At 43.8% G+C, this 26,835-nt stretch overlaps 1 protein-coding gene across 2 annotated transcripts in view; it reads left to right on the top strand.

Annotated features, from left to right (window-relative positions):
- Positions 1-8,413, top strand: part of rgp1 (GP1 homolog, RAB6A GEF complex partner 1) — a 60,035-nt gene extending 51,622 nt beyond the window's left edge. For both annotated transcript variants that reach the window (XM_070862490.1, XM_070862489.1), the window contains one exon: positions 6,509-8,413. In XM_070862490.1, the coding sequence (XP_070718591.1) occupies positions 6,509-6,732 (224 nt within the window). In that variant the 3' untranslated portion in view covers positions 6,733-8,413. The remainder of the gene's footprint in view (positions 1-6,508) is intronic.
- The last annotated feature ends 18,422 nt before the right edge of the window (positions 8,414-26,835 follow it).

Raw genomic sequence — 26,835 nt, 5'->3', positions numbered from 1 at the left:
TGAGTGTTGATTTGACTCTCTGTTATGAAGAAAGTCAAGTGAAAGACTCATGGATAGTTTCAGTCCTATTCTCAGTGGAGATGAGCTTACAGCATAAAATGAGCTCATCTATCCTAAATAGAGCTAACTGCCAGACTCATTTAGAAACTCAGGACTGCGAACATGAGACGTGGAAACCTGCACTGCAATGAAACCTGTTTGAAGATGTAGTTGAGGTGCATTGTTGGGACAATTATGTAGGTTGATTGAGTGATACTTGGCCTGGAGATGCTCGATGTTGTCACTCGACAGAAAGGTAAAATGTGGACTAGCTAATGCAAAAGCAGAGCAAACCTCAGTGAAGGGAACTGCCTTCGGATCATCCCAGCCCGCAACGTATAGCTGCCATACTGTTTTTTTTAAATTAATAGGTGTTGAATATACACAGTTCTGATAGCAAATGGCAGTGATTAAATGTTGCATCAAACTGATTTGGTCCAATTACCATCTAAAAATGTCCGTCCCCCCCATCCCATCTCTGGCTAACTGTGCTGATTTCTTAACTCACCGTGAGGGTTTTCTGTGCGGCCACAAGTGGCCACATATGCTGGCCTAAGTTAGTTTGAAGCAACTATTAGCTGTCCAAACTGGCTTAAATGGCCAAAACAGGCATAGGTGGCTGGTAACGCCCCCTTTTGGGGAAAAAAAACAACTAAAATAAATCCTAACTAACTCACTCACACTGGCGCAAATTAAATGTGCAGAATGGGGATTTTTAAGATACTTCAGAAAAATCAAGTTGTTCCAAACAAAGCGGAGCACTCCTGGGCAAATTTGGGCCCATAATCTGATACGTTTCAATAAGATCACCTTTCATTCTTCTGAATTCCAATGAGTAGAGGCCCAACCTACTCAACCTTTCCTTGTAAGTCAACCCCCTCATCTCTGAAATGAACCTTCTCTGAACTGCCTCCCAAGCAAGTATACCCTTTTGTAAATATGGAAACCAAAACTGCATGCAATATTCCAGGTGTGGCCTCACCAATAGCTTTATCTAGCTGTAGCAAGACTTCCCTGCTTTTATACTCCATCCCCTTTGCAATAAAGGCCAAGATTCCATTGGCCTTCCTGATCACTTGCTGTATCTGCAGACTATCCTTTTGTGTTTGATGCACAAGTACCCCCAGGTCCCGTTGTACTGCAGCACTTTGCAATCTTTCTCCATTTAAATAATAACTTGCCTGGTTTTTTTTCTGCCGAAGTGCATGACCTCACTTTCCAACATTATACTCCATCTGACAAATTTTTGCCCACTCACTTAGCCTGTCTATGTCCTTTTGCAGAGTTTGTGTCCTCCTCACACCTTGCTTTTCCTCTCATCTTTGTATCTCAGCAAACTTGGCTATGTTACACTCAGTCCCTTCTTCCAAGTTGTTAATATAGATTGTAAATAGTTGGGGTCCCAGCACTGATCCCTGCGGCACCCCACTAGTTACTGATTGCCAACCAGAGAGTGAACCATTTATCCTGACTCTTCTGTTCGTTAGCCAATCCTCTATCCATGCTAATATATTACTCTCAACCCTGTGAACTTTTATCTTGTGAAGTAACCTTTTGTGTGGCACCTTGTCAAATGCCGTCTGGAAGTCCAAATACACCATATCCACTGGTTTCCCTTTATCCACCCTGTTCGTTACATCCTCAAAGAATTCTAGCAAATTTGTCAAACATGACTTCCCCTTCATAAATCCATGCTGACTCTTCCAAATGTCCTGCTACTGCTTATTTAATAATGGACTCCAACATTTTCCCAACCACAGATATTAAGCTAACTGGTCTATAGTTTCCTGCGTTTTGTCTGCCTCCTTTTTTAAATAGGGGCGTTACATTTTCAGTTTTCCAATCTGCTGGGACATCCCCAGAATCTAGGGAATTTTGGTAAATTACAACCAATGCATCCACTATCCCTGCCGTTACTTCTCTTAAGACCCCAGGATGAAAGCCATCAGCCAAACCTGCCCCTCTTTCAGCCATGTTTCAGTAATGGCTATAATGTCATACTCCCGAGTATCTACCTGTGCTCTTATCTTTTCTGCCTTATTCACTGTAATCCTTGCATTAAAGTATATTTCATTTAGCACAGCAAGACCGCCTTGGTTACTACTTACTAAGCCTTATTTCCTCTGTCTTACAGATTCACTTTCTGAATTCTTGCTATCCAATTTCTGCTTTACTTCCTTCCCTATTGAATTTGTTCTCGGGTTCCCATCTCCCTGCCAAGCTAGTTTAAACTCTCCCCAACAGCACTAGCAAAACTCCCCATGAGGATATTGATCCCGGCGCCGTTGAGGTGCAACCCATCCGGTTTGTACAAGTCCCATCTCCCCCAGCAGCGGTCCCAATGCCTCAAGAATTTAAAGCCCTCCCTCTTGCACCAACTCTCCAGCCACGTGTTCATCCTCTCTATCCTTCTATTGTACTCATTAGCACGTGGCACCAGTAGTAATCCAGAGATTACTATCTTTGAGGTGCTACCCTTTAATTTTCTTCCTAGCTCCCTGAATTCTGCCTATATGACTTCATCACTCTTTTTACCTATGTCTTTGGTCCCAATATGGACCACAACCTCTAGCTGTTTACCTTTCCCTCCCCCCCCCTGTAGAATGCCCTGCATCCGCTCTGTGACATCCTTGACCCTGGCACCAGGGAGGCACCAAACCATTCGGGAGTCATGTCTACGGCCGCAGAAACGCCTGTCTGTTCCCCTAACTATAGAATCCCCTATCACTAGAGCTCTTTTATTCTTTGTCCCTCCCCCCTGTGCAGCTGGACCACCCGTGGTGCCTTGGAATTGACTCTGGCTGCACTCCCCAGAGACACCATCGCCCTTACCGATACTCAAACGTGAATATCGGTTTGAAAGCGAAATGGACTCGTGAGGAGACTTCTGCACTACCTGTTTAGCATTCTTACTGCGTCTGGTGGTTACCCACTTCCCCTCTGCGTGCACATCTTAAAGCTGCGGGGCGACCACCTCCTAAAACGTGCTATCCATGTAGCTCTCAGCCTCACGGATGCACCGTATTGACTCCACCCACTGCTCCAGCTCTGAAACGCGGAGCTCGAGAAGTTGAAACTGGAGACACCTCCTGCACACATGGTTGTCTAGGCTGTGCAAAGCGTCCAGGACACCCCACATGCCACAGGATGTGTACTCCACGGGACCGAGCTGCCCTACCATCCCTCTAGTTAGACTTATCTAGTTTAAAATCAAATTGAAAAGAAATAGAGAAAAAAGATATTTACCAACCCATCTCACCGACCTCTGGCTTCCCGAACTCACCGACCTCTGTGGCCTCCCAAACTCCCGGCCTCCGATAAGTAGCAAATGGAATTCAATCCGGAAAAGTGTGATGTAATGCATTTGGGTAGGGCTAACCAGGCAAGGGAATACACAATAAATGGTAGGATAGAGAGAAATGTAGAGGATCAGAGGGACCTTGGAGCGAATGTCCACAATTCCCTGAAGGTAGCAGGACAGGTAGATAAGGTGGTTAAGAAGGCATATGGGATACTTTCTTATATTAGCCGAGGCATAGAATATAAGAGCAGGGAGGATATGCTGGAACTGTATAAAACCCTAGTTAGGCCACAGCTCGAGTACTGCATGCAGTTCTGGTCACCACATTGCAGGGAAGATGTGTTTGCACTAGAGGGGGTACAGAGGAGATTTATGAGGATGTTGCCAGGATTGGAAAATTTTAGCTATGAGGAAAGATTGGATAGGCTGGGGTTGTTGTCTTTGAAACCGAGGAGGCTGAGTGGAGATTTAATTGAGGTGTATAAAATTATGAGGGGTCTAGATAGAGTGGATAGGAAGTACCTATTTCCCTTAGCAAAGAGGTCAATAGCCAAGGAACGATGGCCCCAAGTTTCCACATGATTTGCTCCTGATTTTTAGGAGCAACTGGTGGAGAACGGAGTATCTTAGAAATCGGAATTCTCCACATTTAAGTTTTCTGCAGTTCTAGTCAGGTAGAACAGTTTCACTTTTGAACAGAATTTTTTTTTCAAAAGGGGGCGTGTCCGACCACGGACGCCTGATTTGAAAGTTTCCACAGTGAAAACGTACTCCAAACTAACTTAGAATGGAGCAAGTGAAGATTTTTGTAGGCTTGAAAAAACCTTGTCTACACTTTAAAAAATCAGGCACAGGTTACAAATTAGGCGTCGGGAACGAGGTGGGGGGGGAAGGGAAGTCATTAAATTCTACAATAAATCCTTATTTATACTTTATACAAATATTATACAAATAAATCCAACCTGAATAAAAATTTATAAGCAAAGAAAAGATTAAATAAACCATGTTCCTACCTGTGTGAAAGTGCTTCAGGCAGGCCTTTCAGGCAGCGGTTTGCCGTCGGGACCGACCGACGGCAGGGGGGGGAGGGAGGGAGAAAGCTGCAAGAAGCCTCAGTATTTGAGGCAGCGGTTTGCCGTCGGGCCCGACGGACGGCAGGGGGAGAAAGCTGCAAGAAGCCTCAGTGCTAATCATGGAAGGGCAATGTGGTTTTATTAAAAAATTTTAAAAATTGAACAGCTACAAAGAATTTGAATAGTCTCAAACAAGTGCATGTGTCCCGTTTATCACAGTCTATCTTTAATTACAGAATGCACTCCCTCACCCTCACACACAGAAATATCAAGAAAATTAAAATGCAAGCCTTTGCAAGGGTTCAATAAACAAATTTTCACTTTTTCTGCAGCACTTTTTAAAATGGCCGAGTGCCAATGTTTACTTCAGACTGCGCGAACGCTCCAACGCGCACGCGCAGGGTTGCCGGCACGAAAAAAACTCATTTAAATTGTACCCGCCCCCTCCTACTTACAAAATCGGTGCGAGTGGTAGGCTCTGCCCCCTGTGCGCACGCCAAGCAGCCATCGAGCTGCAAAGTGCTCGAGAATAGCGCGTTTTTTTTCAGGCGCCGTTTTCGGCGCGAAAAACGGGCGCCCAGCTCGGAGGGGCGCCTGTTTTGCCGCATGTGGAAACTTGGGGCCATAGAGTTAAAGTAATTGGTAGAAGGATTAGTGCAGTTGAGAATTGTTTTCACCCAGAGGGTGGTGGGGGTCTGGAACCCACAGCCTGAAAGAGGCAGAAACCCTCATCTAATTTTAAGTAGTACTTGGATATGCACTTCAAATGCCGTAAAGTGGGATAAGGCTGGATAGCTCATTTTTGACTGGTGCAGATACGATGGGCCGAATGCCCTCCTTTTGTGCCATACATTTCTATGATTCTCTATTCTTCTATGATTCTACTGACCATGACATCCCTATTGCAATGATTGTCACTAAAATCTCTGCACCATACTCTTTGCACCTTACTATCAAACACCATTGCTAAAAGCTTATTTAAAATTAACAATGAAATCAAACTCTATCCCTGTATAGTACAAATTAAATACTGTATAAGATTTTAAAATATTCCAGTTCCTAGTTTTCTTCCTCATTCTGCTGATGATGCTGACTCAAACTGATATGGTTCCTAGGAGCCAACAGGACCAAATCACTTACCAAAGTGGAAATTCTATGTGTGAACAAGGACATGAATGTCCAGATCCTGTTCTTGTCTGTTTTTCACCCAAGTACATTTTCCGTGGGGATCGTTTGATAACGATCAGGAACAAGAATCCTAGGTTTCTGATCAGAAATATTTGGTCCTCTTACCCTTCCTGTCCTGAAGGTGGTGACTTGTACTGAGGTACCACAGCTGAGTCAAATACTATCTTCATCTGACATTCATACTTGCATTTCTCCAAAGAGTAGTCATTGGATAATGATCAGGAGTGATTACTCATGACTGAACTATCACACCTGGTCTTCTGAGCTCTACCCAACACAAACTCCAACCCATCCAAAACTCTCTTGCTCACATCCTATTTATTCTATGCTAAGCCCTGCTAAGCTATTACCCCTGATCTCACTGACCTTCAGTAGCTCCCTATCCCAGTACTGTATATTAACTTCAACATTTTTATCCACAGCCACTGGCAGCCCTGCACCCAGCTTTCACCTTGCTCTCTCCTAAATCTGTAGTATTGGATGTTTTTCCTTAAGTCATCTTGGCCTTGCTCTTTTAGAATTCTCTCCCCCAAACCCCTCCACCTTCCTTCAAAAGACTCTTCAAAAGCTAGATTTTGAGTTACGGTCACTTCTGTTTCCTTCTCCCAATTCTTGCTTGATGTCTGAATTTTTCTTTTGTTTTCCTCCCTCCCTCTTGGACATTAAAAGTGTATATAAGTTATTGTGATGGTTGGTTGTTAAGGAGTGCCATTTTCAGGAAAGAAAAAAAAAATAGAAAATTACAGAGGGGCCTAAAGTGACTTCAGTGCAAGAAATAAAATTGCTTAAACCCGTATACTACACCAAATAATATTTCAGATTTTAAAAATCCTCTAATGATTGTATGATTTTAAACAGTAGGTTGATGTGTACTTCGAAGTGATTAATGTATATATTTCAATTTCAGTGTCCTTAAAGTGGCGCTTACATTTTGAGTTCGTCACAGCTCGTGAACCAGTGGAACCACCTACTGTACTTGAGAACCAATCGGAGATAATTACTTGGACCGGGGCAGGGAAAATAGATGTGGACACATTCAGCTGGGATCTGCCCATAAAGGTGCTTCCAACCAATCCTGTACTTGCATCTTATGTGTCACAGTTCGCATCTTCCAACTCCATCAGTATTTAAACTTCATTATTTTCTCTTCAGTTAAGGAGTGATACTGAAAAGTTTGCAACCACTGGATTTAAATTGTTTGGATTTTAATAACCAGCAATGGTACAACAGTAACAAATGAAAGAGCAAGAAATATCATTGCTATAGATGTTCCAACTACATCAGTTCCTGTACTGCTAATCAGGGGTTACTGGAATGTATCGCAATCGATACCACAACATTTATGTGCAGAAGTGAGCAGTATTACTTTATGGAAAGAAGTATGAAGAGCACTATTTGTGGTGACTACAATTTCTCCTATTAACTACATTGAAAGGACTCCAAGGGGGAAAAATTGCAACTTCCCCCATTTTCTTCTATATTTTATTTAAACTGCCAATTTCAAAAATTCCTTAAATTGAAAATTGGCTAATCCGAAGATTGAGGGAGTATTTTGTACACTAAGTTGTGTTTATGGCTTTTGAACCATGATGGGCATGAAGTACTAGAAAAAAAATGAAATTGTTGAAATGTACTTTTTACTTTGTTGTGAGTTTTAATATTGATAGTCTGTAGCCCACGAATAGGGAGTACTGAAACTTCTCATCTGTACTCATTGTAGTTCACATGTATGCAGCTTTCAACATGTGCTGCACATTTACAGATAGCTTGCTGTTTTTGAGAATTCTATATTTTGTATTAAGTACACTTTATTCATTGTATTGTAACACATCAATAAATCAATCTATATGGCATTTAATACCTTAACCCAGCAGTGAGAAAAAAATCATATTTTTCTAAATAACCAAAATAATTTTTTTTGTGTATTGCTGCTAGTATCCACAATGCCCCCATGCCACTATATTTTACTTGGATTCTTGGCATAAGCCATTGTTGAACCTGGAAGTGGCACCAAGTGGAGTGATGGTCAACTGTGATTTGGTTGGCTGGCACATAACGCCTCTGCTGACTAACCTTTTACTATTGGAGCTTGATCATTTTTTCTTTTTTTTTAAAGTTCAGATCATATACTTTTGCCTCCGCCTCTTTCATGAATAATTTCCAGAAGGAATAAACTGAAATTCTGTGAAATTTAGCAGAAAATAATTGTTTTAATGCCACTTGTTTTATATGAAAACAAATTCACTCATTTTGAAGCTGTTTTAGTGTTGTGTGCTTTTTTTCCTACATTTAATATAATGTAGCCATAGAAATCTGAGTCTGGCGTAGAAAATTACTTATCCATTCTTGTCTGCATTGTTGATCTTCAGATCCAGATATCCGATGAAGGCTAACAACTGCACTATTTTCATATAATGTGTTTTGAATCTTCAAGTTATTTTATAGCCTAAATTTAGGTTATTTGTGACTGTTTAATTACATTCCTATGGTCACAGGCTAATATTTCTAATTTTTACATGGCTGTATAGTTGAAACATTCAGGCATCCGGCCTCTTTTTAAAAAAAAAAGCTATTTCCTTTTTATCCTATCCTAGGCCATGTGCTCTTTAGCAACTCGTGGAAAACCTCAGCTTGGAAGCCACACCCAACACTGGGCACTTTTCATATCGAAAATGGTGTCTGTTTATTGCATAAAATGATTCGAGCAGTTGTATTTATGTTGTGTTTAAAATGGAGAAAGTGCATTAATCTTTGCTGTATTCCAGATATTATGAAATAGTTGTACATTTTTGGTTTGTACATTAAAATCATATTCTAGGCAAACCAAATGCTGTGACATCAAGCCTTAATACTAATTTAAAACTTGTTGAGGGTTTTAAATCTATGGAATTCTCTGCCCCAGAGAGCTGTGGAGGCTGGGTCATTGAATATGGTTAAGGTGGGGATAGACAGATTTTTGAGCGATAAGGGAATAAAAGGTAATGGGAAGCGGGCAGGGAAGTGGAGCTGAGTCCATGATCAGATCAGCCATGACCTTATTAAATGGCGGAGCAGGCTCGAGGGGCCAAATGGCCTACTGCTCCTATTTCTTATGTTCTTATGCATTAAAAGTGCAATGATGGTTAATTGTACATTTAAAACCTTGTACAATAATCTTATCTTATATTTTAGAAAATAAATAATCATTGTCAACTAATCTCATTTTGTTGCAGAAAATTAACAGTAAGGTAAAAACCAGATGGAGACTATTTTAAATAATATCCTTTTTCAGCAGTCCCTCGAATCGAGGATGACTTGCTTCCATGCCAGAAAGGATGAGTTCACAGGTGTTTCAATGAAGGACCAAATATTATAGATCTCGAACTACATCTTGAAGGGTGGAAGATGCCTGTGCGTAGATTTTTTTTTTTACGTGTGGTGGCCATTGCACACCAGCCACCACACGGGCTTGACAGAGCTAGCTCCAGTAGCAAGGATTAACCAGGATGACTGGAGACCAGCTCTGCTGCACGGACCTAGTGCGCCCCTGCGCCCTCGCCTCTTCTGGGCCCCGAACTCGCACCTCTCCTGGGCCCCGATCACGTCCCTATGAACTCTTGCCGCTCCTTTGCCCCGACCTCCCTGCTCCTGCTGTACCTGCCCACACTGCAATCAGCGACCTGGATTTGGGTGACGTCAAATCGAGTCGCTCTCCTCGAAGCCGTCCCCCTCCTGCAGCAGCATGCGCCGCTCCCTGCAGTGGCACACCGCCACAAGTTGCTCCCTCTAATAGCCCCAGCCTGCTGATGGTCTTGCAGGCTGGGACCGTGCCGATTTCTGGGCCGCTATTTGCCCTTTACATAAACCGTCCGTGACAAATGCTCACGTTGGTTTATAGTGTCTTTAACATAGAAAAATGTCCGAGTTGGTCATAGTTTGAGCTTACTTGAGCAGCAGGAGAAGGAATGTGATGGGAAGAGGATGAAAGTACAGTTGAAAAGGTAAGGTTTGAGGAGGAAGAGGAAGAGAGGGCGAGAGATCTGAAGTGAGGTAGCAAGATGGACAAAGACTGTGTTAAGGAAGGTAGAGTGAAGTGGGGTGGGTGGGTGAGAGGGGGGAGCGTGTAATTAGGGATGCAAGGCTGGAGGAGCAAGATCATGGTATGATTTGTAGATGAGACATAGGAAATAGGAGCAGGAATAGGCCATGTGGTCCCTCGAGCCTGCTCCGCCACTCAATAATTTCATGGCTAATCTTCCACATCAATTCCACATTCCTGCTCCATATCTCCATATCCCTTGATTTCCTTAGTGCCTTGAAATTCCGGTTGGAGGCTTCTTTCAGACGAACGCCTCCGACCGGAGAATTTTTTCGAATTTACCTGGTGATCCCAGAAGAGTGTGGGATTCCGGTGGGGAGGCCTTCTCTTCACGCGCTGCGAAGCGCGCTCCAGTCCTCCCAAGTTCCCACGCAGAAGGTCCGTGGCTGCACAACCAATCATGTACAGTATTCCACAGCTTTCTCATTAATAGCAATGAGAACTCCGCATCTACGAGTTCTCATTGCTATTAATGAGAAAAACAAAAACACGAAACACACACAATAAAACACACCTCACATAGTTAAAATAAATTAAAATTAAAGTTAATGTCTTTTTAATTATAGTTTTAAATAAACTTGCCATAGTGGCAGGGTTTTTAAGTGTTTTTAAAATTCTATTTTAATCTGTTTCTGTGTGTTTTAAAACACTTTTATGTCTGTAAAAGTAGGCTATGCGCCTGCTTTTATCAGGCGCATGAGTTTTGAGGACATTTGCTGGGCAGGATATAGGTAAATACCGCAATCTTGCCCATGCAACTGTCCTTGCTCCCGAGATGCGGAGGCTTGACAGATCGGAAAAGCCAGTTTTCAGCGCATGTGCATTGTGTGTTGAAAACCAGCTTTTGCGATGCCTTCCCAGGTCTGTACACATTCCGTATGGACCTGGGGAGGCCACGATTTCTGGGCTATTGATCTCCCTCTTGAATATACACAATGACTGAGCATCCACAGCCCCCTCGGGTAGAGAATTCCAAAGATTCACAACCCTCAGTGAAGAAATTTCTCCTTGTCTCCATCCGAAATGCCCACCCCTCATCCTGAGACTCTGGCCCCTAGTTTTAGACTCTGCAGCCAGGGGAAACAGCCTCTCAGTATCTACCCTATCAAGCCCTCTCAGAATCTTGTATATTTCAATAAGATCGCTACTCATTCTTCTAAACTCTGGAGAGTATAGGCCCATTCTACTCAATCGCTCCTCATGGGGCAATCCTCTCACACCAGGAATCTAGTGAACCTTTGTTGTACGCCCTCGAAAACAAGTATACCCTTCCTTGGGTAAGGAGACCAAAACTGTGCATTGTACTACAGGTGTAATCTTACAAATGCCCTATATAATTGCAGCAAGACTTTCTTACTCTTCTACTGCAGCCTCCTTGCCTTCCTAATTGCTTGCTTTACCTGCGTGTTAACTTTCTGTGATTCATGTACAAGGATACCCAAATCCCTCTGCATACCAACATTTACTAGACTCACTGTTTGACAAAATATTCTGCTTTTTTTATTCTTCCTACCAAAGTGGATACTTTCACATTTCCCCACATTATGCTTCTTGCCTACTCACTTGTCTATATCCTTTTGCAGCCTCTTTCCGTCATCCTCGCTGCTTACTTTCCTACCTAGCTATGTATCGTCAGCAAACTGTGCTGGTTTCTGTCTGTTCACTGATCCTCCAATACAAGCTAATCCCAAGAGCCCTTCCAAAGAAGATTTTAAAGTTGGAGAGATGATTGAAGTGGGCAAGAATAGTGGGAGTGGAGAACTGGAGATATTGAAGTTTTGGGTAGAGGGCAAGAGGTCAGTGCAGATCATTGAAAGTTGGCATACAGGTACAGCAGGCGGTGAAGAAGGCAAATGGTATGTTGGCCTTTATAGCTAGGGGATTTGAGTATAGGAGCAGGGCGGTCTTACTGCAATTGTACAGGGCCTTAGTGAGGCCTCACCTGGAATATTGTGTTCAGTTTTGGTCTCCTAATCTGAGGAAGGATGTTCTTGCTATTGAGGGAGTGCAGCGAAGGTTCACCAGACTGATTCCCGGGATGCCTGGACTGACATATGAGGAGAGACTTGATCAACTGGACCTTTATACATTGGAGTTTAGAAGGATGAGAGGGGATCTCATAGAAACATACAAGATTCTGACGGGACGGGACAGGTTAGATGCGGGCAGATTGTTCCCGATGTTGGGGAAGTCCAGAACCAGGGGACACAGTCTTAGGATAAGGGGTAGGCCATTTAGCACTGAGATGAGGAGAAACTTCTTCATGCAGAGAGTTGTTAACCTGTGGAATTCCCTGCCGCAGAGAGTTGTTGATGCCAGTTCATTGGATATATTCAAGAGGGAGTTAGATATTGCCCTTATGGCTAAGAGGATCAAGAGGTATGGAGAGAAAGCAAGAAAGGGGTACTGAGGGAATGATCAGCCATGATCTTATCGAATGGTGGTACAGGCTCGAAGGGCCGAATGGCCTACTGCACCTATTTTCTATGTTTCTATGTTGGAAAAGTTAAGTCAGCAGATGACTGATGATGTATATCAGGGACTGAGATGGGAACAGAGACCGATGAAATTAAATAGTAGATAAACTGGATGCAAGGCTTGAAGCTTAGCTCGGGATTGAATATTAGACCAAGGCTACATTATCAGATTGAGCAGGAGCAGGCTTTTACAAATCACCGGCAGGATTTCAATTGACTGAATCAAAGATAATTAAATGAACATTCAGACTCACTATTGAAAGCAAGATAAATATTGTAGCACTACTGCAGAAAGATGGCCATCACTTTTATGAGCTTTGGTTTAAGAAAATGCTGAATAGTTGCCAACTGTTATTGTTAGAATATTTTTAAGTGGTTGACGTATTCCAGCATACTTTGCTTTAGCATTTTAGCCAGAGAGCAGATGTGGAGGAAAGGGGAAATGTATGAATGAAGACAGTTTGGAAACTTAAAAGATTGAATGATAAACACCCAGAGCACGAGATGATCCATTCTGAGATTAAAAAAAACAGTCCCGTATGCACCATATATGAAAACATTCTGCAAAACTACTTGGCCTACGCTTTTAAATTACAATAAATTGGAGAACAGAGATGAAGGCCGAAAGAATAGAAGCAGAGTAAACACTTTAATACATGGCATCAGCAAATGTCTACCAATGTGTACTGTTGTGCATAAGTGTAGCCTAAGGTAACTGAATAATGTAAGATGGCACTTGTTTCCTCTTTAAAACATTAGAGCACTCTCTGGGCAGTTGGAAGTCCATTCGCCGTAACAGTCACCCACAAAGGCTACAAGTCTTATCAACTTGAACGAGACTTATATTAATTGCTTGCCATTTAATGTAATATTGTAGAACAGTTGTATAAAAAAAAATACTGTTATTAGTCAGTGGGGCTGAATTTGCGGTCCAACGCATACCACGGGCAGAATTCTCCGGCCAGCAAAAAAAATCTATGAACTCATCTTCTGCCTTGGGATCCACAGAGACTTGCACCCCTGGGCTTCTATGTGCAGACATTTATTTGTTATGTTAACTCTATTTTTTATGTGATCCACATTCATCATCATCATCATAGGCAGTCCCTCAGAATCGAGGAAGACTTGCTTCCACTCTTAGAATGAGTCCTTAGGTGAATGAATAGTCCAATATGAGAGCCACAGTCCCTGCCACAGGTGGAACAGGCAGTCGCTGAGGGTAGGGGAGAGTGAGACACGTTTGCCGCACGTTCTTTCCATGCTTATGGGGTTTACAGAATCCCCATAAGCATGAATGGGGATTCTCTTTGGTTGGTTGGGCCAGCCCACGTGACCCCAGGAGGTGTTTGCGAAGCGCATGCGCCCCTGGGATAGGTGGACCTCTACACTGGCCTATGCACAGAGGCCCACAACCGCAAGTCTCTGTGGATCCTGAGGCAGAAACTAAGTGTAGATTTTTTGCTCGTCGGAGGCATACCTCCGACCGCAAATTCAGCCCTTATGTTTTTTAAAACTCTTATGCTAGTAAAACCAGGCCTGCCATAAGAATTTCACAGGCGTTCGCTGGGCAGAAGTTAGGCAAATAGCCCAACTCTCCGCCCGTAGAGGCCCTTTTCCCGGGGATGCAGCTGGTTAAGAGAATTCTTGACAGATCGCAGGTTCCGGGTTTTCGCGCTTGCATAGCGCATACCTAAACCCAGTACCTACGGGCACGTGTGCACCTCATACGCAACCTTAGGGTTTGCAAATTATGGCCCAATGTATATTAAAGCCTGTGGTTTAAAACCACTCGGGCCTAAATCAAATGGAGGTGATTGTTGCCGGACCAACAACCCTTGTGTTGCGACCGTAATCATGAGAAATTTAACAATATTGTAATAGACCTCCACCAAGTGCAAATAGATGTTAACAAATATGATGTGATTGGGATTACGGAGACATGGCTCCAGGATGATCAGGACTGGGAACTCAACATCCAGGGGTATTCAACATTCAGGAAGGATAGAATAAAAGGAAAAGGAGGTGTGGTAGTATTGCTGGTTCAAGAGGAGATTAATGCAATAGTTAGGAAGGACATTAGCTTGGATGATGTGGAATCTATATGGGTAGAGCTGCAGAACACCAAAGGGCAAAAAACATTAGTGGGAGTTGTATACAGACCTCCAAACAGTAGTCGTGATGTTGGGGAGAGCATCAAACAGGAAATTAGGGGTGCATGCAATAAAGGTGCAGCAGTTATAATGGGTGACTTTAATATGCACATAGATTGGGCTAGCCAAACTGGAAGCAATACGGTGGAGGAGGATTTCCTGGAGTGCATAAGGGATGGTTTTCTAGACCAATATGTCGAGGAACCAATGAGGGGGGAGGCCATCTTAGACTGGGTGTTGTGTAATGAGAGAGGATTAATTAGCAATCTCATTGTGCGAGGCCCCTTGGGGAAGAGTGACCATAATATGGTGGAATTCTGCATTAGGATGGAGAATGAAACAGTTAATTCAGAGACCATGGTCCAGAACTTAAAGAAGGGTAACTTTGAAGGTATGAGGCGTGAATTGGCTAGGATAGATTTGCGAATGATACTTAAGGGGTTGACTGTGGATGGGCAATGGCAGATATTTAGAGACCGCATGGATGAACTACAACAATTGTACATTCCTGTCTGGTGTAAAAATAAAAAAGGGAAGGTGGCTCAACCGTGGCTATCAAGGGAAATCAGGGATAGTATTAAAGCCAAGGAAGTGGCATACAAATTGGCCAGAAATAGCAGCGAACCCGGGGACTGGGATAAATTTAGAACTCAGCAGAGGAGGACAAAGGGTTTGATTAGGGCAGGGAAAATAGAGTACGAGAAGAAGCTTGCAGTGAACATTATGACGGATTGCAAAAGTTTCTATAGATATGTAAAGAGAAAAAGGTTAGTAAAGACAAACGTAGGTCCCCTGCAGTCAGAATCAGGGGAAGTCATAACGGGGAACAAAGAAATGGCAGACCAATTGAACAAGTACTTAGGTTCGGTATTCACTAAGGAGGACACAAACAACCTTCCGGATATAAAAGGGGTCAGAGAGTCTAGTAAGGAGGAGGAACTGAGGGAAATCCTTATTAGTCGGGAAATTGTGTTGGGGAAATTGATGGGATTGAAGGCCGATAAATCCCCAGGGCCTGATGGACTGCATCCCAGAGTACTTAAGGAGGTGGCCTTGGAAATAGCGGATGCATTGACACTCATTTTCCAACATTCCATTGACTCTAGATCAGTTCCTATCGAGTGGAGGGTAGCCAATGTAACCCCACTTTTTAAAAAAGGAGGGAGAGAGAAAACACGGAATTATAGACCGGTCAGCCTGACCTCAGTAGTGGGTAAAATGATGGAATCAATTATTAAGGATGTCATAGCAGCGCATTTGGAAAGAGGTGATATGATAGGTCCAAGTCAGCATGGATTTGTGAAAGGGAAATCATGCTTGACAAATCTTCTGGAATTTTTTGAGGATGTTTCCAGTAGAGTGGACAAGGGAGAACCAGTTGATGTGGTATATTTGGACTTTCAGAAGGCTTTCGACAAGGTCCCACACAATAGATTAATGTGCAAAGTTAAAGCATATGGGATTGGGGGTAATGTGCTGACATGGATTGAGAACTGGTTGTCAGACAGGAAGCAAAGAGTAGGAGTAAATGGGTACTTTTCAGAATGGCAGGCAGTGACTAGTGGGGTACCACAAGGTTCTGTGCTGGGGCCCCAGCTGTTTACACTGTACATTAGACGAGGGGATTAAATGTAGTATCTCCAAATTTGCAGATGACACTAAATTGGGTGGCAATGTGAGCTGCGAGGAGGATGCTATGAGGCTGCAGTGTGACTTGGATAGGTTAGGTGAGTGGGCAAATGCATGGCAGATGAAGTATAATGTGGATAAATGTGAGGTTATCCACTTTGGTGGTAAAAACAGAGAGACAGACTATTATCTGAATGGTGACAGATTAGGAAAAGGGAAGGTGCAACGAGACCTGGGTGTCATGGTACATCAGTCATTGAAGGTTGGCATGCAGGTACAGCAGACGGTTAAGAAAGCAAATGGCATGTTGGCCTTCATAGCGAGGGGATTTGAGTACAGGGGCAGGGAGGTGTTGCTACAGTTGTACAGGGCCTTGGTGAGGCCACACCTGGAGTATTGTGTACAGTTTTGGTCTCCTAACTTGAGGAAGGACATTCTTGCTATTGAGGGAGTGCAGCGAAGGTTCACCAGACTGATTCCCGGGATGGTGGGACTGACCTATCAAGAAAGACTGGATCAACTGGGCTTGTATTCACTGGAGTTCAGAAGAATGAGAGGGGACCTCATAGAAACGTTTAAAATTCTGATGGGTTTAGACAGGTTAGATGCAGGAAGAATGTTCCCAATGTTGGGGAAGTCCAGAACCAGGGGTCACAGTCTAAGGATAAGGCGTAAGCCATTTAGGACCGAGATGAGGAGAAACTTCTTCACCCAGAGAGTGGTGAACCTGTGGAATTCTCTACCACAGAAAGTTGTTGAGGCCAATTCACTAAATATATTCAAAAGGGAGTCAGATGAAGTCCTTACTACTAGGGGGATCAAGGGGTATGGCGAGAAAGCAGGAAGGGGGTACTGAAGTTGCATGTTCAGCCACGAACTCATTGAATGGCGGTGCAGGCTAGAAGGGCCGAATGGCCTACTCCTGCACCTATTTTCTATGTTTCTATGTTTCTATTACTTCTTCACCTGGTGGACTACTGTGGTAATGCAACTACTGATGTATATAATAAAAGGATCATGTGACAAGGTAACATGACAAGTCCCTGCAGAGCCATCTTGTGTATGTGTGTGAGGGAAGGAGGGAGGAGGACAGTAGGAATATGTGTGTGTGTGTGTACTAGGCCCATGCAGCGGAGCCTGGTCACCAATCGTGTTGTATCCCTTGCCAGTGGACCAAGATCTTGCTCTGTCATGCCCGTGTGGTAGCTGGTGTGCATCGGCCACCCCACGTTAAAAGAACTCACGCACTCTTCCACCCTTTAAAATGAAGTTCGGGACCTGGAACGTCAGGACCCTCATGGACAACCCCAACTGCATCAGACTGAAACGCCGCGCCACTACTATTGCCCGGGAACTCAGACGATTCGCCATAGACATCGCCGCCTTAAGCAAGACTTGGCGGGCAAGGGAAGGCCAGCTCAAAGAACAAGGTGGTGGTTACACCTTCTTGAAAGATAAACCAGAAGAAGAACGCCGCCTCCATGAGGTAGGCTTCGCAAAATGAGCTAGTTGGGCATCTCAGAGACTCCCCTTGCAGGATAAACGAACGGCTCATGACCCTTCAGTTCACCCTAGCCTGGAACCAGTCCACTACGGACATCAGTGCATACGGCCCAACACTGGAAGCTACAAATAAGACCAAAGAGGATTTCTACTCCAGTCTTGAATAATCCCTGAAACTCATCCCAATGGGCAACAAGCTGATCCTCCTGGGCAACTTTAATGCCAGAGTTGGAAAGGACACAGACCTCTGGGCAGGTGTGATCGGCAGAGAGGAGGTAGGGAAAACCAACTCCAACATTACCCTCCTCCTGACGAAATGCTTAGAATATGGTCTTGTCATAACCAACACCTTGTTCCCTCAGAGAGACAAGTACAAAGCCTCATGGCAACACCTTCGCTCCAAGCATTGGCATCTGCTACACTACAGTATCATCCAAGCGAGGGACCGCAAGGACATCCGCATCACCCGCACCATGACAGGAGCCGACAGGACTGACCACCGCCTAATCCGCTCTGTCATCTCCATCAATGTAGCCCCAAAACAGCAGCGACAACCGAAACGCTGCCGCAGGAAGATCAACGCTGGAGCACTCAAAGACTCTGCTAAGAAAGCCCTATTCAGCCAGCATCTCACAAGCAACCTGACAACTCCCAGTGAATCGGAGATGCAGAGTGTCCACAGTGCCTGGTCTGTCCTCAAGGCCTCCATAATTAGCACCTATGAAGAGACGCTTGGTCACTCCACCAGGAGACTGGTTCGACGAGAATGACCAGGAGATCCAAGAGCTAATAAGCCGCAAGCGCTAGGCATTCTTGCACTATAAACAGCAACACAATTTGAGAGCAAGAAAGCAGCTCTACAGATGTCTGAAGGCCGAGGTCCAACATAAAACTTGCTACCTAATGAACAGATGGTAGGTGGAGAAAGCGCAGGAGATCCGGCAACTAACCGACAACCACGACGTACGTGGATTCTTTAGCACAGCCAAGACCACCTACGGCCCAAGCACCCAAGGCCCTACCCCACTGCAGGCCAAGAACAGAGAGGTACTCATCAAGGACAGAGAAGCAGTCAATGCCTCCTGGAATGAGCATTTCGAAGATCTCCTTGACCGAGACTCTGTCCTCGGTGCGAATGTCCTCGACTCCACCCTGCAGCATGCTACCCGCCACCACCACAGCACAACCCCAGCCCGGCACGAGTTTGAAAATGCCATCTGACAACTGAAGAACACAAGGCCTCAGGAGCAGATGGTAACCCTGCCAAAGGACTAAAGCATGGCAGAGAAGCACTATTGACATGAATCCATGAACTCATTTATCTTATTTGGAAGGAGGAGATAATGCCAGGGGATCTCAGAGACGCTGTAATCATAACCATATTCAAGAAAAGTGACAAGTCTGATTGCAGTAATTACAGAGGAGTTTCCCTGCTGACTGCCATATTGAAAGGCATCGCAAGAATCCTCCTCAATCGCCTTTTCCCAGTGGCTGAAGAGCTCCTCCCAGAATCGCAATGTGGCTTCCACTCACTAAGGGGCACAATGGACATGACCTTCACCACGGGTCAAATTCAAGAGAAATGCAGGGAGCAGCACCAACTCCTGTACATGGCCACCTTCGACCTCATAAAGGCCTTCGACACTTAACCCTGAGGGATTATGGAGTGTCCTCCTCAAATTCAGCTGCCCTCAAAAGTTCGTCACGATTTTCCGCCTGCTTCACGATTTCATGCAAGCCGTGATTCTGACCAATGGATCCATCGCAGACCCAATACACGTGCAGACTGGGGACAAGCAAGGCTGTGTCATTGCACCAACGGTCTTCTCGATCTTCCTTGATGAAATGCTCCATCTCACCTCAATAAGCTCCCTGCTGGAGTGGAGCTAATCTACAGAACAAATGGGAAACTGTTCAACCTCCATCACCTCCAGTCCAGATCCAAGGTCATCCCATTCTCTGTCATTGAATTGCAGTATTCAGACGATGCTTGCATTAGTGCACACTCAGAGGCCGAACTCCAAGCCATCATCAACACCTTCACTGAAGCGTACCTGTGAAGAGACGCTTGGTTCGACGAGAGCGACCAGGAGATCCAGGAGCTAAAAAGCTGCAAGCGCTAGGCATTCTTGAACTATAAACAGCAATACAACTCGAGAGCAAGAAAGCAGCTTTATAGACATCTGAAGGCCGAAGTCCAACATAAAACTTGCGACCTAAAGAACAGATGGTGGGTGAAAAAGGTGCAGGGCGTTACACTAAACATCCATAAGACAAAGGCTTTCTACCAACCTGCCCCCATCACGCAGTACTGCCCCCCGATTATCAAGAGCCATGATGAGGTCTTGGACAACGTGGACCATTTTCCATACCTCAGGAGCCTGCAGTCAACAAGGGCAGATGTAGATGACGAAGTCCAACACCACCTTCAGAGTGATAATGCAGCCTTCGATCGCTTGAGGAAGAGGATGTTTGAAGACCAGGACCACAAACCTGGCACCAAGCTCATGGTCTACAGAGCAGTAGTGATACCCACCCTCCTATATGCTTCAGAGACATGGTCTATGTACAGCAGGCACCTGAAAACACTGGAGAAGTACCACCAACGCTGCCTCCGCAAGATCCTGCAAATCCATTGGCAGGATAGGCGCACCAACGTCAGTGTTCTCGCTCAGGCCAACATCACCAGCATCGAAGCACTGACCATGCTCCATCAGCTCTGATGGATGGGCCACATCGACCGCATGCCTGATACTAGACTCCCAAAACAAGCGCTCTACTCACAGCTCTGACACGGGTGGGCAGAGGAAACGCTTCAAGGACACCCTCAAAGCCTCCTTGAAAAAGTACAACATCCCCACTGACACCTGGGAATCTCTGGCCCAAAACCGCTCAAAGTGGAGGAGAAGGATCCGGGAAGGTGCCGAACACCTCGAGTCTCTTCGCAGGGAGCACGCGGAAGCCAAGCGCAAACAGCGGAAGGAGCGCACGACAACCCAAGCGCCCCATCTACCCTTCCTCCAGCCATCGCCTGTCCCACCTGTGACAGACACTGTAGGTCCTGCATTGGACTCATAAGTCACCTGAGAACTCATAATAGTGTGAAAGCAAGTCGTCCTCGAATCCTCGGGACTGCCTAAGAAGAAGAGAAAGATATATGTGTTTGTGAAGTCGGAAAGAATATATCACATTGGCGACATAGGATCGGATTTCTGGAATCCCGAGCTGAAATTTGTGTTGGTGGATGATTCCTACCAAACAACAGAGAGACTTTGAGCAGATATTTTTTAGGCTGAACAGCTAAAACTCCAAGGTAAATTATAAGCACATTTGGCTGAATTGAAGAGTCCAGATGGCCATGCCTATGGGAATAATAGGGCGCTTGGGTGAGTTCCATCGTGACCAAGAAACTTATGGAGCGTATGTGGAGTGGCTGGAAATGTTTTTCACCACAAATAGTATCGTCGAAGTTTCCGATGCTGAAAACCGTAACTGCATGGTGTTAGAAAGAAAACAGGCTAGTTTCCTGACTGAAGCAAACCCCGAGGTGTATGAAACCTTGAAATGTGCTTGTTCCCGTCAAGCCAAAGGACACGCCACTGACAGAGATTATAACCAAGTTAGAACAGCACTACAGTCCTGAGTCCCTGGAAATTGCTGAAAGTTATCTATTTGGAAAATGAAATCAATTAACTGACGAGAGCATCAGTGAGTACATTGTAGCTTTCATTTCTCTGTCATTTCGGAAACTTTCAGGACTGAGCATTGTGTCACCGCTTTGTTTGATGAAAAATGAAGCAAACTGAAGAAAATTGTTGACAACCCCTAACTTTACTTTTTCATTTAGCTTGTCAGACAGCTATGTCAATGGATATGGCTGACCAATACTCCCGAGAATTTTGTGCCATTTCCAGTCGTCAGACAACCGAGGTGAATCGCCTGCAGGTTAAAAGTAAAAGGCAGTTAGGCCCCAAGGCCTCAGCAACTGGCCAAAGTAACAATACATTGAAGTCATGCTATCAGTGCCTGGGGCAACATATCGCTCAACGCTGTCCATATGTGAAGGCAGAGTATTTCTTCTTCAAGAAAACAGGGTAGCTTGAGAAGGTATGTTGACTGAAGAGTAAATTGATGTTCAATGCTAGAAGTAGAAATCGCTAGACACTACACAGCGTTGAAGAGAAGTAATAGGACAAGGAGGGTCTGGAAATAAATGTCATCAGGAACACAAGGGTATAAAACAACAAATCGCGATGTATCGTCATCCAAGCAGATGTTGCAGGAACCAGGCTACCCATGGAAATCGACACTGGTGCATCCGTGAGCGTAGTACCGGAATCGCAAGTTGCGTGATTTTCCAATGGAGAAATCGAAGATAGAGCTGCGAGGCTACTCAGGAGAGCAAATCCCTGTGGTAGGACTTATCACCATACCAGTGAAATACAAAGATCAGTTTCAGAGCTTGCCTCTCTTAGTAGTGGCAGGAGACAAGCCTTCCTTAGAAGGTAGAAATTGGTTGGGATCACTGAAGCTGGATTGAAATGAGATTTTTCGTGTGGAAATGAAATTTGCATCAAAAGATGATGTCATCAAGTAATATCCGAAGTTGTTCCGCAAAACAGACGGTCCGATTCAAGGCTTCAAAATGAGTGTCAGAACGCAGAAGGAAGCTAGACAAGTTTACTGCAAGCCACGTCCTGTACCATACGCACTCAAGGAGAAAGTTGAGCAAGAACTCAAAAGACTAGAAACTGAGAACATTATCTCTAAGGTAGATCTAAGTAATTGGGCTACATCCATTGTTGTTGTACTTAAGCCAGATGGTAAGGTAAGGTTGTGTGGTGATCATAAAGTAACCATAAACAATGTTCTAGAGGGTAATCTACCTAATACATTTCCAAATGTAGAAGAATTGTTTACAATGCTGACAGGCGGCCAGATCTTCTTGAAATTAGATGTGACAAATGCCTACTTACAACTTGAGCTGGATGAGGAGCCCAAGTCATGCTTGACTATAAACATAGAAACATAGAAAATAGGTGAAGGAATAGGCCATTCGGCCCTTCGAGCCTGCACCACCATTCAATATGATCATGGCTGATCATCCATGTCAGTACCCCATTCCTGATTTCTCTCCATACCCCTTGATCCTTTAGCCATGAGGGCCACATCTAACTCCCTTTTGAATATATTTAACGAACTGGCCCCAATAACTTTCTGTGGTAGAGAATTCCACATGCCCACAACTCTCTGAGTGAAGAAGTTTCTTCTCATTTCAGTCCTAAATGGCTTACCCCTTAGACTGTGACCCCTGGTTCCCCAACATTGGGAACATTCTTCCTGCATCTAACCTGTCTAATCCCATCAGAATTTTATATGTTTCTATGAGATCCCCTCTCATTCTTCTAAATTCCAGCGAATACAAGCCTAGTCGATCCAATCTTTCTTCATATGTCAGTCCTGTCATCCCGGGAATCAGTCTGGTGAATCTTCACTGCACTCCCTCAATAGCAAGAATGTCCTTCCTCAGATTAGGAGACTAAAACTGAACACAATATTCAAGGTGTGGCCTTACCAAGGCCCTGTACAATTGTAGTAAGACCTCCCTGCTCCTATTCTCAAATCCTCTCGCTATGAAGGCCAACATACCATTTGCCGCCTTCACCGCCTGCTGCACCTGTATGCCAACCTTCAATGACTGATGTACCATGACACACAGGTCTCGTTGCACCTCCTCCTTTACCAATCTGTCACCATTCAGATAATAATCAGCCCTCCTGTTTTTACCACCAAAGTGGAAAACCTCACATTTATCTACATTATACCGCTTCTGCCATGCATTTGCCCACTCACCTAACCTGTCCAAGTCACCCTGCAGCCTCTTAGCATCCTCCTCACAGCTCACACTGCCAGCTAGCTTAGTGTCATCTGCAAACTTGGAGATATTACATTCAATTCCTTCATCTAAATCATTAATGTATATTGTAAATAGCTGGGGTCTCAGCACTGAACCTTGCGGTACCCCACTAGTCACTGCCTACCATTCTGAAAAGGACCCGTTTATTCCTACTCTCTGACTTCCTGTCTGCCAACCAGTTCTCTGTCCACATCAGTACATTACCCCCAATACCATGTGCCTTAATTTTGCACATGAATTTCTTATGTGGGACCTCATAAGAGACTCATCTGGGCCTATATCAGCTTAATAGGCTACCATTTGGAGTGTCTTCCACCCCCGCCATATTCCAAGGATAATGAACCAGATTTTGCAAGACCTTGAATGGGTAGTATGTTATTTAGATGACATACTCATTTCAGCACCAAAAACAGGCAAATTTATAATAACGTATTGAAGAAAATGCACAAACGTCCAGAGAAGCACAGAGTACAAGTGACTGCTCACAAGTGTGAGTTATTTCAAAACTCAGTGGAGTACTTGGGGCACAGAGTAGACAAAGATGGTTTACATCCAACCAAAGGAAAGCTGGATGCAATCAGAAATGCACCCACTCCCAAGAATGTCACTGAACTTCGATCAACTTTGGGTATTTTGAACTATCATGGGAAGTTCCTGCCAAATTTGCCTACAGTGTTACATCCACTGAATGAGCTGTTGAAAAAACAGGTCCATTGGAAGTGGTCAAAAGAATGCGACATAGCATTCAAAGAGTGTAAAAGATAGTTGGTAGCGAGTACCATGTTAGCTCACTATAACATATCTAAGGAGATCAAGCTAGCATGTGATGACTCTCCGTATGGAGTTTGGGCAGCGATCTCTCATTTACTACATAGTGGGGGTGGAGAGACCAATTGCTTTTGCTTCAAGCACTCTCAGTGCCAGTGAGCGTAATTATGCGCAGATTGGAAGAGAAGCTTTGGCATTAATCTTTAGGGTCAAGAAGTTCCACAAATACTTGTATGATTGTAAAGTGACCATTGTTACTGACCATAAGCCCCTGACAGCAATGCTCCATCCAAAGTCCCAAGTTCCAACATTAGCTGCAGCCCGAATGCAGAGATGGGCTTTGATTTTGTCAGCATATACGTATGACATTGAATACAGATGATCAGCTGATCACAGTAATGCTATGTCCAGGGTGCCATTCCTATCACAAGTTACACCCAATAGGGAAGAAGTGTTCTATTTTTCATACATTGATGAACTGTTAGTCACAGCTGAAAAGATTACTAGAGCAACCAAATGTGCCTCAGTTTTGTCAAAGGTGTATGATTACATAGCAAATGGCTGGCCAAACCAGGTATCAGAAGAAGATATTCATCCATACTTCATTCATAGGAATGTATTATCAGTGGATAAAGACTGTATCATGTGGGGTGCAAGGGTAGTTATTCCAAATAAGTTCAGGTCCAAATTATTAGGAGATCTTCATGACCAGAACCTGGGAATATGCTTGACCAAGAGTTTTGCAGAGTTACTTATGGTGGCCGGGTCTAGATAAAGATATAGAGTCCATCTTTAGTCAGTGTACAACATGTCAATTGGTAATCAAGAAACTGCCATCAGTACCATTACAACCATGGAAATGGCCTCCCAGGGTGTGGCAAAGGTTACATGTAGATTGTGCTGAGCTAGAAGAACAACAATTATTTATTGTGATTGATAGCCATTTGAAGTGGATAGAGATGTTTCTAATGCAGAAAATAACAAATAAAACATGAGACAATTTGCGAAGATTATTTTCATTCATATGGCCTCCCAGAAGAAATTGTGTCTGATAATGAGCTGCAATTTTGTTCAGAAGAATTTGCACAGTCCATGAGCAGAAACGGTGTGAAACATACCAAAGTTGCACCATACCACCCTGCTTCAAATGGTGCAGCAGTGCGCACAGTACAAATTGTAAAATGTGTCCTCATCAAGAAAATGTTGGATTCAAATCCAAAGAAACGGCAGTTATGGACCTCAAATTGGCAAATTTTCTGATTACTTATCATAACACTCCTCATACAGTCAGTAGAAGAGAAACAAGACAGAAAGAGAATCATGGTAGAGGTAGAGTAAGAGAGAGAAGTGTAAAATTGAATCAGAAGGTTGGAGTGAAGAACCATCACCATAAATGGTTAAAGTGGTTACCAGGAAGAGTAGTGATGAAATGCGGTCCTTGCACATATTTGGTCAAGATGTTTGATCATAGGAAGGTTAGATTTGTTCACATAGATCACATTTTACCCACAGATGTGGAAGGAGTTGAAAGTTGGAATAATTCGATTATTTCTGATGAGTCAGATAGTCTTGTTACAAGTAGAGTATCAGTAGCAAATCCTACATCAGATGTACTCGAAATAAGTCCAAGAAAATTTCAAAATTTAAGTCTAAGTCTGAGTCAGGCAGACAAAGAATTTGAAGTTTTAGAGAGTTCAAATGTAGATCAAGGGTTGCCCTTGGAGAAAAACTCTCCTCAGGCTCAGCCTAGAATGAGTCAAGTTTGACCCAAGTTTGGAAAGTTCTATTCGAGAGTGAAGGTATCCTCTTTGAAACAGAAAATCAGTAATTAAGTTTGATTTGTAAATATGGCAAAATAAGTCCATATCTTTTGTTGTGTATACCATGCAAGTTATATGTATAATGCATATTTTGTTATGATTACTTCTTCAATAAGGAAGGAGAAGTGTAATAGAGCTCCACCTATGGTAATGCAACTACTGACGTATATAATAAAAGTTCCTGTAGAGCCATCTTGAGTATGTGTGTGTGTTTGTGATGTCGTAAAGAATATATCACAAATATCCTGATCTTGAAATTTAGTGCTGGTGTTGCTCTGTTTTTGTGGGATTGGTGCAGGTTCTTATTTTTTTTCCTGCTCCCTGTAGGAGTAAAGTAATGCTTCTTTATGTGTGACAGAAGAATTCAGTCTGCCTTATATGTTGTCATATTATGCTAAAATGTTCTAATTCTCCCCTTGTGCCCTACAATTTCTCTGCTCCACTCCTAAAGAAAGTCTCCAAAATAAAACGACTGAGAAATCAATGCAGCTATCCATTGTCCTGTGTGGGGACACTGTACTTGGCTAACTCCCGAGAGCTAGGGTGTAGGTTGGCAACAGTCATGGCTTAGAAAGTCCCAAGTGGGCTTACTTTTGCTACTGGAGTTTAATCAGGAATTCCTTGAGTGACATGGTGATTAGTGCAATTCACTATAAAGTGTGTGTATATTGTCACCACCCCCCACCCCCCACCCCACACCAGGCTGGGGCAGAGTGAGCTTCGTATGACCACATTTGCATCCTTGTTAGATTCATTGGCTGAAGTGGGCTGTTTTAATTTGATGCTGCTTTTAATTCAGCCATTTATCAGCACCTAAAAAGTTATAAACAGTCTGTTTTTGTTTGTTCCATTCCTTTTGGCATTTTTATTTACAAACCAGATAATCCTTTCC

This window comes from Pristiophorus japonicus, chromosome 2 (assembly GCF_044704955.1).
Source record: "Pristiophorus japonicus isolate sPriJap1 chromosome 2, sPriJap1.hap1, whole genome shotgun sequence".
Classification (NCBI taxonomy): domain Eukaryota; kingdom Metazoa; phylum Chordata; class Chondrichthyes; family Pristiophoridae; genus Pristiophorus; species Pristiophorus japonicus.
Note: the sequence above shows the minus strand (reverse complement) of the source record. Positions and strands in the feature narration are given on the sequence as shown.